Consider the following 13,957-nt stretch of genomic DNA (forward strand, 5'->3'; position numbering starts at 1 on the left):
GGACAATTCACTCAAAGAAAAACACATTCTCTCACTTACATCTGGTGATATCTAAACAGGAGGTTTAACTTCAATTTGCCCAGGGTTTTAAATATTTGTCTAATACAATGGAGATGCTCTTTTTGTCGTGGTCATAGCAGCGAGAAATGACATCGCATTTCATGCAGTCTGGATAATGTACAGAGCTCATTGTCAGCTGTTGTCAAGGGAAACAGGGTCTTCAGTAACTAGAGTGGCCATTAGTTGAGTCAACAGTCCCCTTTTGTACTCACTCACAGATATCAGCTAACTACTGTAAATATGCCTTTTTTTCATCAAGATCCATCCCCCATCTACTGTAAGTATTATGAAAACCCATTCTGTAGATTTTGGGTAATCCTGCTAACAAACCAACCAACAAACAATTTGGACAAGGGTGAAACAGGACCTTCTTGGCAGAGGTTGGGTGATAGCAATAAAGTAGCCTATTACACCATAAAGATTTGTATACTGTCAGAAATGTTACCATAGCCCTACTGTTATACAGTGGTAACTGTCCTTTAACATCAGTGGTTGTATTATAACATCATTATGGCTAATGTTGCAAATCTATGACCAAAATTGTTTTACAGCACCACTGGATTATTTTATTCTATTTTGGTACCGATGTGATGAAATACTTTTACTTGTCAGGTATTTATAGTCATACATAGAGAAGTTCATCCATTCTGTGGATTCCCCAGACATATTTTTAGGTAGTCACTGCAAAAAAAAAAAAAAAAAAGAACACAAATAAACAGAGGAAGGAAATATTTAAAAGCCTCAATTATGGTGGTTAAATCATTTAAAGAGCAATCATTAAAAAAGCCCACACGTTTCAACCATTAGGCCTTCGTCAGGGCTAACAGTCACTACTTTTGAGTTTTTTAAATGAAATTTGTCAACAATGATTGGCCCTCTTTATGTCAAAGTGGAAGCAAAAATCTCAGCTGTGGATATCTCAGTAAATGGATAAATAAAACCAAAATGTGCATGGCTAGATACTACGACAGCTAAATGAGGAAATAATCTTTCATAATTTAGCATTTGAACTGACCCTTTAAAAGGGTTATAGAGCTCTTTTATCTCACAAAATATAACAGCGATTTACAATGTTTAAAATACACTTGAATAGTTTTTTGCTTGAAACATTTGATTGGCCTAATCCACTCACTTTGTGCAGCCCCACTTTAAAGGTTAAAGCTAACAGAAGGCGTTCAACCACACAGACCATAAACATGGTACAGTAAATCCTGTGCTACCACCACACACTCTTACCACACACACAGCTGGGTTTCCCCCAGAAATTACCTGAGCAGAGGTGGTGAGACACGCATACTGACACAGTTTGTCTCAGGATCAGTTACGATGGTAGATAATGACTTAAATAACAGCCACATTCAATCCAAATACTATCATTAGCTGTGTGAAACATCATCTTTACTCTTTTTCTTCAAGCTTAAGGTTATGTCTCCTAAATGTTTATTTATTTTCTCTGGTTTTAGCATAATGTGGTCTTCAACTTCATCTCGACAGAAACCTTGCACAGCATATCTCTCTGTGCATGTTCAAACCAGGTGTGCACCCTCACCTCCATGCACTTCTGCTGCCTATGTCAGCAGAGGCCAGTGGGTTTTCAGTTTACTTCTATGGAAGCGTTTTAGCCTCGGGCTGAAGAGCACAGTCACATTGTTGAGTAGCAGTAAAGAGGCTGTATTGTGCGTGTGCGTGCGTGTGTGTGCAGGGGGCTGTTGAGCTCTGCATTCACACACAGTGTGGACTGAGCTGCAGGCTACATGTTGTGGCAGCAGAGTGAAGGATGTGACTGTGGGAGGATGACTGCTCTCTCAGAGCCCCACATGAGCTGAATGCCACATGACACAAATGTGAGGGTTCATACAGTAACTCAGTTACTGCAGGAAGACTCACCACCCTCACCACCACCACCACACAGACATACTGAGCGTCTGTCAGTTCCTTTTTTACCTTTTTTATTTCATATATAATATGATGATATAATATAATTACTTGAAAAGTTAATAACTCTATGGACTTTAAGTTGATGATGCACACATTAACACAACACTGAGAGACTGATAGAAGACAGTTGTGTAGTTTGATCAGTCACGGTGGAGGACTGTTAACAATGAATGGCGCAGGGCGGTGTGTCCATGATCCAGTAAAAATGTTGGAATTAATATCCCGAGTTTTATGAGTTTACTTCATAGTTGCTATAAACTCTCACTGCTCCTCCCTGTACTAATGGAAACCTTGTGACGGGAACTTACTTGACCTACAATCAAAATGACAGTTAAACAGTCTGAGGTTGTCTAAAAGCTGCACAAAGCCATCGCTGCCATATTAAGTCCAATAAAAGCCTCCAGAACGCAGCGCGCCTCGACTTCAGTGCGCATCAGGCGGAAACAACAGCACAGAACCAGTTTCATTTGTCTCAGCGGTGACTCCTCTGCTCATTTCTTACCACTTCAGCAATAAGCAGCGAGCCTTTCCTTGAAGTGGCGAACTCTTTGGTCGGAAGAATAGAGAGCAGGACCGCCTGGCGCGGCCGACTCGAGTCGGGAGCCTCGATGTCCCCCATGGTTGGAGAGAAAAACGATTTGAACTCTCCTCAAAACTTCAGACAAGTCTCCCAAACTCAACGTAACGGATTCAGAGCAAAACAAAAAAAAAGAGATGTGTGGAGGCGTGAGGCTTCTCGGAGGTGGAAACGGAAACAATGACAGCGCGGAAACGCAGCGCGATCTCCAAAAAAGCGCACATCTGCCTTCTCCAGATGTGAAATGCGATGCCCCCCCTCCCCGAGCTGCATACTACACAATCCTGAGCCGCTCAGTGGAAATATCAAACTCATGATGTCACAGGGCGAAGCACAATCTTTATTATCTTTATTATTATTCATCTTTATTGTCCAGTCAGTCGTTCCAGTCAGATATAGGTCAGAAAATAAATTCACAAAATAAAACATCTTTGAATAACAGCTGGAATCTTAAATATGATGCACATTTGCACACAGTTTGGTAGAAGAGTTGTGATGGAGCCTGGCAGTCAGCTCGATTACTTATGAGTGCACACACTGCAGCAGACTGCAGGCTGTTCGTTTGCTGCCACTGAAGTGGTCATTTGGTGTCTTGGTTCTTGGTTTCACTCCTCGGCTTGTTGAATGTGATGTTTTTGAACAGTGTGTAACTGTCGACACACAGCAGCCCGGCTGACAAGAGGCCAACTATCTGCAAATAGAGAGCAGATCTCAAAATAAATGCATCACACTGCACGTCAACACATCAGGTGTCATAGTCATACTTGAGTAAAAAGTAAAGATATCAGGCTGAGATGTCACTTTAGTAAAAGTTAAAGTCACTCGTACAGTTAGTACTTGAGTAAAAGTCTAAAAGTATCTGATGTATCAAAAGTCAAAGTTAACTAAACATTCATTTACATTTATGTATTACAGTGATGGAATGTAACTAAGTACATTTACTCAAGTACTGTCCTTTTAAGGTACTTGTACTTCACTTGAGTATTACCATTTTCTGCTACTTTATACTTCCACTCCACTACACGTTGGAGGCAAATTGTATACTTTTTAATCCCCTTTATTTATTTGCTAACTTTAGTTACTAGTTACTTTCATTTATTTTATAAGCAATCAGATAAACGAAACAATCATTCTGATAAACGGTCAACTCATAGTATACAGTATCTTCATACATGTAAATAAATGTATAATTTACTTTTACATGTACTTTTGAAACTTAAGTATGTTTAATATTAGATACTTTAAGTCTTTTACTCAAGTACTATACATATGGGTTACTTTTACTTTGACCAAAGTACTATTTTAAAACGATATCTTTACTTTTACTTTTACTTTTACAACACTGTGTATATATACCGTGCGATCGATTATCGGCCAGGCTGGTCATCGGATCCAATGTTCATCTTTCTTTTTGATTATCAAAATCAGTGAAATTTTTATGCTGACAAAATAAATACATTTAAAAATGCACTGCTTTGACTCTGATGCAGCATGTAATCTGTAATAACTAGTAACTAAAGTTATTAAATAAATGTAGTGGAGTAAAAACTCCATATTTCCCTGCAAAATGTAGATGAGTGGAAGTATAAAGTACCAGTCTAAATACAAATTGTACTTAAGTACTGCACTTGAGTAAATGTAAGTGGTTACATTCCATCACTGTCTTCAAGAGCATGCTTCATATAAATCCTCATATAAAAACTGGGCCACCAACTCAGATTGCAATTACAGATTAAAGAAATATCTCTCACCCCTCCAACCAGACTGCCTGTGACAGTGTATGAAGTCACAGCCATCAGGCTCAAGACAATAAAGTAAACCGCTGCAAACACTGAGTTGAAAACATCCTGAAGACGAGAAAAGAGAAGAAGAACAATATGCACAGCTGTTCTCTTTTGCACGTGTAGGATATTATAATGTAATGTTGTCAAACTTCACCCACAACGAGAGGCCAAAAGAAGAAAGTCAGCCTCTTGTTGAGTTTGAGCACATACAGCATCAGCAGAAGTAAAGTGATCAGGAACTCCAACCCTGTGGCTGCACTGTACTTTGGCGGGGAGGCAACAGCGAAACACACAAAAGCCACAAGCAGGGTCACCTGTAGCAGAAAAAACGGCACAAAACAAAGGAATTGTTACAGAAATAACAGAAAACACATATTTTCAAACATCATACATTTCATTATTTTAAAAATGATTGATTTGTACAACGATGACAGTCTGATTCGCTCATTCTCTTCCTTTTTACATGTTCCACATTCCAGTTTTTGTATCGAAAGAGGAACTAAGTCACTAACAATGTTTCCACATCACATTTTTCTCAGATCACTTGCTGGTTTCGCCTTTAAAACTCTGCTGTTCGCTGCTGCCAACAAACTAGTTCTAACTTTGCTAAAGTATACAGCAAAAACTTGAGACGCCACTTTGTTATTGCTTCATGTATCTGCAACTCACTCCTCAACTGTCACAGAACTTCTGCTTCAAACCGAAAAGCGCTCAAACTTTAGGCGATGTGCAGATTTTCTCACCATCTCTGCTACTTTCAGGATTCCCCTCTTGGATTTGAGAAAAGCAGTGTCCAAGTCCATTAATGGATTTTCATTTTGAACCTCTGACATGATGCGGTTTAATTTACAAGACACAGCTCACTCACTGTTTCCTGAAATGAGTAGTTTCCTTTTAACTGCATAGGAAATGACTGTTGGTAAGAATATGCGCAATATGTTCAGTGCAGCAGCTACTTGGCACTTCAGCTGAAAAGGCTTCAGTAGATCAACATATTCAGTATGTGCTCTGACTAATACAGGAAAAGATACAGAGTCATAGAAGAATCTCCATCAGGGCCTGACAGTGATTTTTTTAAACCTAAAAGAGAAAGTTTGGATGATTTTATTTAAAGCTGGTGCCTGGGTTAACACATTTGAGAAAGTGTTAGCCTTCCTGTTACATCATGATGAATAAAGCTGCTGCTGAAATGTCGGCTGGGCAGTAGAAGTTTTATTGTGAAATCATGTGTTGACCGTCAGGTATTTTCAGACCCGTGAGCAGAACTACAGTAAACTTGGATGTGTGTATGTGCACATAATGTGTGCATTTTGAATGTAGCGGATATACGGTCATAAAAACAGTCATGATGCATGTCATAAAAATAACTTTTTATTAAAAATGACTGCAGTAAGCATGTAGAAAAGATACAGAATAATCCCACAATCCAACATGGTATATTTTATTACTCTAAGCATGAACACAATAAATACATTTCTCTATCTGACCTACATCACTCAAATGACTCGTGAATGTTGATGAAGTAATTTTCCAGAACAGGTAGAAAGTTGTGTTGACTCATTAAAATCCCAGCTGCAAAAGCATTTTTCACAATCAATGAAATGTTGGTTTACCAACATAATTCCCTTTTCTTTAACAGTGAACATAAAGCGTTTCACAAAGACATCTTCGGAAATAACATGATTGGTTGTTCTGTAGAAAGGCACATCTTCAGGTCCTGCCTCCTCATATTTTCGCTCTCAGTGTGGCCAGTCACACTTCCAGGGTGCAGACTTGGGCACTTTGAGACACTTTCCCAACTTCTCACAGCCTGCGGGGGCCCAGTTCTGTAATACAGAGCGGACATCACAGTAAGAACAAGGATATGAAGTTATCGAAGACATTATTCAGTGAGCACTGGGTCATCTTTGTGTCCTGTTTTGTGAAAAGAGGGTCCTTGGCTATTAGGCCAGAGTAATCATCTAATCAGTAACATCCTAAAACAGCCAATATTAAGGTTATTATAGAAAACTTCAGACTGCATAAACATTATTCAGTTTCTTCTGAATGAAAAACAGCAACGAAAAGGCACTGGAACTCAACAAGGCAACAATGGGAATATGTGAATAATGGCTCCAGCAGATAATGGCTTGCTTGATATACAAAATATTAAATGTTCATAGATCCATATTGGCATGACACAGGATCATATTAAAGGTAATCACACAAACTGCTCTACTTAAAGTTGTGTTTTATTCCTTCACCAGAAGGGGGCAGTGCCATGCCACAGATAAATCCACAGCAGTGCCGTTCACAGTCTCTGGTGCTCCAGGTGACTAAGCTGCTGCTCAATGTCCTCATAAAAGCAAAACGCAGACACACAACCAAGGAGGAAATGTCCACATCCAGGTGAAAACATGATACACATTCTGAAGTGAGTGAGTGAAGGTGATAAATATAAAAATAAAGATTAAATCTGTTGAAGCCGAACATTCAAAGTATGCTGGCTCATTGCAGACTGAAAACAGACACAACTGAGAGGAATCTCTATTCAGAGACTTTTCTGGCTACTCAGTTTTTTCATAAACAGTTAATACATTTCTCTTATGTATTTATTTATCTGAGCCGTGCTGACTTTCAGGAGAACATACATTATCTACCGTGAAAGCTGAATATCCTCTGGATATAGTAGGAAAACAGTTTTCGTTTTCATAACACAATGATTCCTTTTTCACACTTTCACTGCAAAGTTCATGCTGAAAGAAATGGATAGACGTATTGATGTAGAGGAAATCTCACCATCACGGCCACGTCACACATGTTGAGCTGGGGAACGCCGGGAATCAGAGTCTTCTTATGCTGCTCCACAACTGGAGAGATCACGCTCAGAACATCCTGGTACTCCTCTGACAAAACACTGCAAACACACAATAAACCAAAACACAGGAAAAGTAATTGAAGCTGCAACTAACAATTAGCTTCATTATCTTTAATCTCTATGTGTGTTTTTTTTGACTAAATGACCTGTCAAAAAAAGATCATGAGACTGTATGAGTTTGAAATAATCTATTGGTCACATACATGTAAATATACTGTCTATCTGCACATACACCACACAGTGTATACAGTTTCCATATATTTCCAGATACTCACAGCATCTGTTTTTACTCTGAATCTGTTTTGTCCATTTTAAGTTTTTTGTATATGAATCAAAAAACCCAACACACAACCACACCACACTAAATTTCCACCTGGTATTAAAATGGGATTTGCAACCAGATTCTTTATCCGGACCATAAATTATGTGATTTTGTGTGTGTAAATTTGGTGTTTTTACTTGTTCTCATTATCACCATTGAGACCGGATCAGCAGATAAGTTATGTCTTACCTGACATTCATTTCACACCTATATTGCTTTCATTTATCATGCATTTCTGTTGAATAAGACATCTTCAGGTGCTTTCATGGCACAGAATATATGTAAAATCAATAATCAGAGGCGTTTCTCTTTCAGCCTTCTGGCTTGCTCATTCTCTAAATTTGAACAAACCTATATTTTATCTTGGCTAAAAACAAACATCTATATCAGTGCTGTGTTGTGCACAGATGCCAGCACCTTGTACGATTCATGACGCATTTACACCTTGCATTACAAAAGCATTTTTACTTATATGGATGACGTGTCCGGATACAGGTTGCATTTTATTACCAGCTGTAAATAGTATTCTTAAATTCAGTCATACACTAAACCCCAGAATTTGCAAGGGAGTGTTGAGTGAATGAATTTGCTTACATGTATCCAGTCCAAGCTTTACTCATTATATCAGAGTGGGGACATGCTGCAGCTTTAATCAACAAAAACAGGAACACACAATGCACACACACGGGCTGTCCACTCGGGCACCCTCTGGGACAGCACACAGGGTGAACTATGTAACCCCTCTCCCATCCCCTGTCTCTCAATTACTGCTGTTGGACACCAGTGAGCCCAAGCACCTCTGTGCATTATTATATTCAGTGTGTAAAACACAAGGGCCCTGAAGGCTTTCAAAGGAACGCTGCTCTCAATAGGACCTGTAGGGTTAATGGGCTGTGTGTGCACGCGTGTGTCTGTGTGTGTGTTGGGGGGTGTGGGCGTCTGGTGGCGTGACACACGGACAGACAAATATCAGCAGTGCAATTACACCCCTGATACACTCGCCGGCAGCACCTGTGCCAGCCTTCCATCCTCCCTCCACTGCAAACCCAACCCTCTGATTGGCCCCTGGGGAACATGTGCATGTGTGTGAGGTGAAGTGTCAATTAGAGTAATAACCCCGGGCCCTGTCCAGCTCACACCTACCCCCCCCCACCTCCCCTCCTAGATCTCCCACAGGGCAGCAAGGCTTCCTCCATCAGCCAGCACCTGCTCCTTTCCTTGATACTCTCAGTCTTTACTTTCCCCCACAATTACTCGACTGGTAGTGCACCGGCTGCAATTAGTCTCTCTCCTGGTGTGCCACATTCGTCATAAGCTAACCATCTATACACGCATTGTGACCCCAGCTGATAGGGAAAACCGGATTACTCCCCTCAGTTACAAATCAGACATTCAGATTAAATTGCTTCGGCTATCTGAAATCGCACAATTCTGCTTTCGCCCTGATCTCGATCAGCCCGAGAGACGTTTCACTCCCCTCCTATCAGTGCCCGCTGCTCATTGTTGCGATTCGTTTTGTGATAAGTGATGAAGCAACTTAATAGAAGTAAATGTAAGGGGGATTTATCAGACTAGTTTCTCCACACGAGTCTGCAAGCAAAGCACGCCACGTGGTGAGAAACTTGCCGAAGACGCTAAGTTTTCCATTGTTTTGTCTATGCACTGAAAATCTCACAGTGCAGACCTCTAAATCAAAAACTAATAATATCATTTGTTTATGCCCCCTCTGCAAACAAATAATAAAAAGCCCACAGTCAGCACAGCTCATTATCATGATTATAACCCTTAGCCTACTGGTGGAGAGGCAAATTCTGGAATAATAAGCAGGCTGTATGCAAATGGAGTCTTTTGATTTATAATGTATGGCACCCAAGGGGGATGGGGGCATTGCTCAGGTGTGTCACCACTCTGATTACTGATTCATAACACTATTGCTGGAACACACACACACACCCGACACACACACAAACAACCACACAGTGGCAGAAGGTGGGGGAATTGAGGAGACAATCAAATACATCTGTCCTGCCTTCCCCTCCCCTCTACCATCTTCTCCACCCCCGTGGAAATTGAGCACTTCAGTAAGGACTATTGATTGGGAACACAAGAGCTCGGTGGCAGGCAGCAGATGAGGCCAGAACGTGCAGGGCTGCCTGCAGTGTTAGGGCTGGGGACGACGCTCTGGATGACCGGGGGACTCTGGGGACGTGAGCTGAGGTGAGCGGTGAGAAAGCAGGATGTGTTAACCTCAGGCCCTCGGGTCACAGAGATGGAGGGCGAAGCGGAAGACGGCAAAATCCAGCGGGGATCCAAACTCACGGAGTTCGGTGGATGCACACCTGGTTGGGTCCTGGACAGATGGACCACCAACACAGGCTTTGACACCCTGAAACTCCAATCAAATCTGTCTGAAACGATGACAGCTAGACAAAAAGAAACACATCTAGAAGCAAAAGACTTCGGCATTGTTGCTCCCAAATTCTCTCCTAAACTGCATAATCATAATCTACGCTGTTTTCCAGGCTGAATGTTCTGGACTGGGGATTGTGTGTGTGTGTGTGTGTGTGTGTGTGTGTGTGTGCTCTTTGCTGTATCACAGGCTGCGACAGTAGTGAAGGTATGTGTGCAGACAGGCCCTACATCATCTTAAGTGGCTCTTTAGGTGCAGACAGAGATTAATGATGGCCAGGCAGCCAGTCCAGCTGGGGGACCGAGGAGCACACGGACAAAACGCACACATACACATGTGTACACACACACACACAGACACACACACACACTTAACTAGGATGGAAGAGAGCAGTCCCAGAGGATGCAGAGGGACAGGAGCTGAGTGTTGAGAAGTGAGCGGAGGGTGGAGCGGGCAAAGTGACGAGGGAAAAGGAAAGACAAAAGTTTGGAGAGGAAGAGGACTGAAGGGGAATAAATAGATTGTGAGAGATGATGTCTCGATGCAGAAAAGTCAATAATCTGAAATTTAAAACCCAATTCCCGACATTATGATCTCACTGGGTATCCCACAGATAGAAAACCTTACAGTACAAATATCTACAGCTGAAATTAAACCACTGAATGTGATATTACATTATAAATAATTTGCTCATTTAAAAAAATAATAAATGATGGAGTAATATAACATCTTTGATTTTTTAAAATATATATGCAATGAATTTTAACACTTTCACAGACAAAAGTTTCAAGGAAATTAAAGTAATCCTTCTTGGGAAAATCTACATTTCCATTCAAAGTAACCCGAAATGTGTTCTCAGCTTCAAGGCTATATTTAACAAGGTCTGTGGCACTCGATTTTGTATGCAGGAACGAATAAGTTCTCGATCTGACAGAACTACATTAATACTACACAGAACCAACGTCTGGTTGCAAGGAAGGAAAAACAAGCAGAGATATCAATTTTTTAAAACGACAACGAAAAAAGAAATGACCTTCTGTTATTAATTTGATTACTGTTATTAATCAGCTACAACTATTGAAATGAATACATGTTGCCAAGTTTCCTTAAGGTCTCTTGGATGTTCAAGACAAATATCAAGCCAATTCACTGAAAAATGTGCGATTGGTGAGGTTTTCAATACACATACAAAGAATCACAAAAATGATGACAATTAGCTCAGACGGCCAAACTTAAAAAATTCAATACTTAAAAAGTATTTGGAGAAAAAGCTATAGGATTTTGCGAGGGGCTGTGAATTTAATAAATGTTTCAAAATGATTTTTTTCAAGACAATCCATGACATGATCTGGGAGGCCCGAGGTGAGTTGGTATGAACTGATCCGTAAATGATGATATTTGCTAAGAAAGGCTGAGGTTGAGCAAAGATAATGGAAGTAAATTCACCTGTTTATTCTAACTATGGATCACGATATCTTAAAAGTAGCTAGTGGTCACACAGCGAGAAAAATGAAATCCTGAGTAGAAATGAAACATTTTGACACATCAAGATGCATCGATAATCGTTTTATAATCGCGTGATAACCCTTTGTATCAGACTCAAATCGTGAGGTGCATAATTAGAGTGAATAGAAGAAGAACAGAGCATGCAAAGTGAAGAGGTCAGGCAGATGGGTGTCCTGTTGACCTTGTAGACGAACTTGATGACCTCACTGAAAAATGAGTGTGCATTTTTGGTCCGTTTGCCCATCCAGCCCTCAGCACAACACGGGGCTGCATATTGATTGGTTTTTGTTTTAGTTTTTTTTATTCTTCCAAGTGAATAGCACGTCCTAAAGGTGGGCAATTGAAAAACAACATTAATGTTTTATCATCCAATCTCACTTCAGAACTGAGCAGGAGGCAAAGAGGAGATGAGGCCGGAGCGAAATATGAGAGGCAGAGCTGCAGAAGGCAGAGAAGAAAAGGTCAATCTGGGAGGTTTTATGGCAGGAGGGAGCCAGAGCGAACACTGTGCACAAAAGGAATATTCTCTCATCAAAGCGATTTTGAGATTATCTTAATGTATTAGTCATGGTGTCAGCTTGTGCCGTTTTTTCTCTAAAAGATCACATAAATATTCAACATCAACAGAACGCAGCAGAAGACGATGCTCATCTATCTTTGCATCCTTATTTAGTAATACTCTTAGTTCAGCCTCGGCTGTCTGTGTCCTCTGGCGTCGCTCTATCCTCTCTGCGATTCTTAACTCTCCTCTGAGCCGAGGCAGAGACACACAAAACTCCATTAAACAGCACTCGCTCTCAATTTAGACCTGAACAATTTATCTTGCAATTTTAACCTGCAGCGGTGCACCAGAGGGTTGAGGGCCAGATAGTGATCTTTAAGGAGTTGTTTGCAATCACAAAGAGAAGGGTGTAATCAGGCGCGCTCTGGCTGAGCGGATCAATCCACCGCCTTCTTTTCATGCCACTGAATCAGCATTGATCTCATACATACGTACATACACATCGTTCTGTGCTACCAACAGGCAAACTGCCTCCCTACGCTCAGCCCTCCACTGTTGATTTTCCAGCATCTCTTCACTTGTTCCCCTCTCCTGCCTCTCTCATTTTCCCCTTCTCCTCTTCTTAACCCCCCTAAAGGAAATCAGCTGTGAGCAGAGTTGAAGTTTTCAGGGAACTAACCTGATAGGAAACTTTTCCCCAGGATCCTGTCCCAGGTGGAAAATGATTGGCTGCATTGTGTGCTCTATCTGCTCGTGAGTAGTCACTCCCGGGACCTCTTGACCTGGACAGAAGTTGACGCCCTGGAGGAGAAAACAGAAAATAGACACAAACCTTTTATGGTTTTTCTAGAAAAACACATTGATACATAAATTAATGTCAATACATTACATACATTGATTTGAAGCTCATCTCAAGAGTGGAGAATAGTTGCCATAAACATGAGACAGAAATGTTGAGGGCTACCAGCTGAATTTTATTGAAGCACACCGCCGGTAGAGCCAAACAGATATTATCGGTCGATATTGTCTGCTCACAGATATATTATCTGTGTATATATTCCCCAAGTGTGCACTGATATGAAAACTTTTAGAAATTATAATGCAGAAAAAGATGCTTGGGATAATTTATAATAATTACATTCCCAGTAAGTTTGTTGTTTTGAGTGTACTGAAGTCTTATTAGATAATAAAATGCTTTCTGAAACTGTAAAATATCCTGCCTCCGTTACATAACCTTGTCCCTAGTGTCTGATAACCACATTTGAGGTAACACTGTGTTTACTTGCTGATATATCGATATTGGAATTTTTTACTTTCTATTATTGGTATCATCCCCAAAAATCAAGTATCAGCCAGGCTCTGTTATCAAGTTAATGACTTTGCCTCGGTTGTATAACACAGATACTTATGATCTTTGCATCTGTCTAATACTGTGACTGAGCAGAGTGTAGGTTAGATTAGTGACTGTTGCCTTCAAACGCAGCTATTATCAGTAACAAACTGACTTCCTTCTCTATAAGTACTTCTCAAGTATCTGATGTTATTTTTACTCTTACTAATTTGTTTTTTAACCACCGAGATCATTTCCCCACTCAGAACAGCCCCAGACTGGCCACCAAGTTCTGCTAAATTCAATTTGAAGATCAGCCTTTCACACACAATTTGTGGTCAGTTGTACAGGTCATAAAAAAGATATTTGCGTTTATACTTTAGTCATCACATAATTGAAATTAAAGCAACACAGATGACAGAATTAGATCCTTACATCCCTTTTTCTCAATAATTTGTGGTAATGTTTTGCTTACTGTAATAACTTGTCTTCTACTTCCTGTTTGTCGTAATGGTGCATGTCCAATTAGTTTATTTCCGATGGTGTATATTTGATTCTTTTGGATGTTTTAACACGTGCACACACACACTATTCTCTGTATGTTTTATCACTAACATTGAAAGAAAAACTCTAAAGCACCTTCAGCACTTAATCTAGTTGTAGCATAGCCT

General features: G+C 40.4%; 3 protein-coding genes across 3 annotated transcripts in view; all 3 read right to left on the reverse strand.

The window, feature by feature from the left end:
• cmtm3 (CKLF-like MARVEL transmembrane domain containing 3) overlaps positions 1–2,798 on the reverse strand; it is a 9,233-nt gene extending 6,435 nt beyond the window's left edge. Inside the window, exon 1 of the mRNA XM_084351736.1 lies at positions 2,501–2,798. Coding sequence (XP_084207862.1) covers positions 2,501–2,617 — 117 coding nt within the window. The 5' untranslated portion in view covers positions 2,618–2,798. The remainder of the gene's footprint in view (positions 1–2,500) is intronic.
• A 161-nt stretch (positions 2,799–2,959) lies between these two features.
• cklf (chemokine like factor) lies at positions 2,960–5,223 on the reverse strand. Its single transcript, XM_084353740.1, has 4 exons — positions 5,103–5,223; positions 4,518–4,673; positions 4,327–4,422; positions 2,960–3,266 (listed from the first exon to the last, which is right to left on the reverse strand). Exons 1-4 carry the CDS (start codon positions 5,190–5,192, stop codon positions 3,156–3,158), a joined length of 453 nt encoding a protein of 150 aa, XP_084209866.1. The 5' UTR covers positions 5,193–5,223; the 3' UTR covers positions 2,960–3,155.
• Positions 5,224–5,717: 494 nt separating this feature from the next.
• The window catches only part of galns (galactosamine (N-acetyl)-6-sulfatase), a 21,334-nt gene continuing 13,094 nt past the window's right edge, over positions 5,718–13,957 (reverse strand). Inside the window, exons 12-14 of the mRNA XM_084357142.1 lie at positions 12,636–12,757; positions 7,138–7,255; positions 5,718–6,185 (exon numbers count right to left, since the gene is read on the reverse strand). Coding sequence (XP_084213268.1) covers positions 6,099–6,185; positions 7,138–7,255; positions 12,636–12,757 — 327 coding nt within the window. The 3' untranslated portion in view covers positions 5,718–6,098. The remainder of the gene's footprint in view (positions 6,186–7,137; positions 7,256–12,635; positions 12,758–13,957) is intronic.

This window comes from Pagrus pagrus (assembly GCF_965226575.1).
Source record: "Pagrus pagrus genome assembly, chromosome: 1".
In the NCBI taxonomy this organism is placed as follows: domain Eukaryota; kingdom Metazoa; phylum Chordata; class Actinopteri; order Spariformes; family Sparidae; genus Pagrus; species Pagrus pagrus.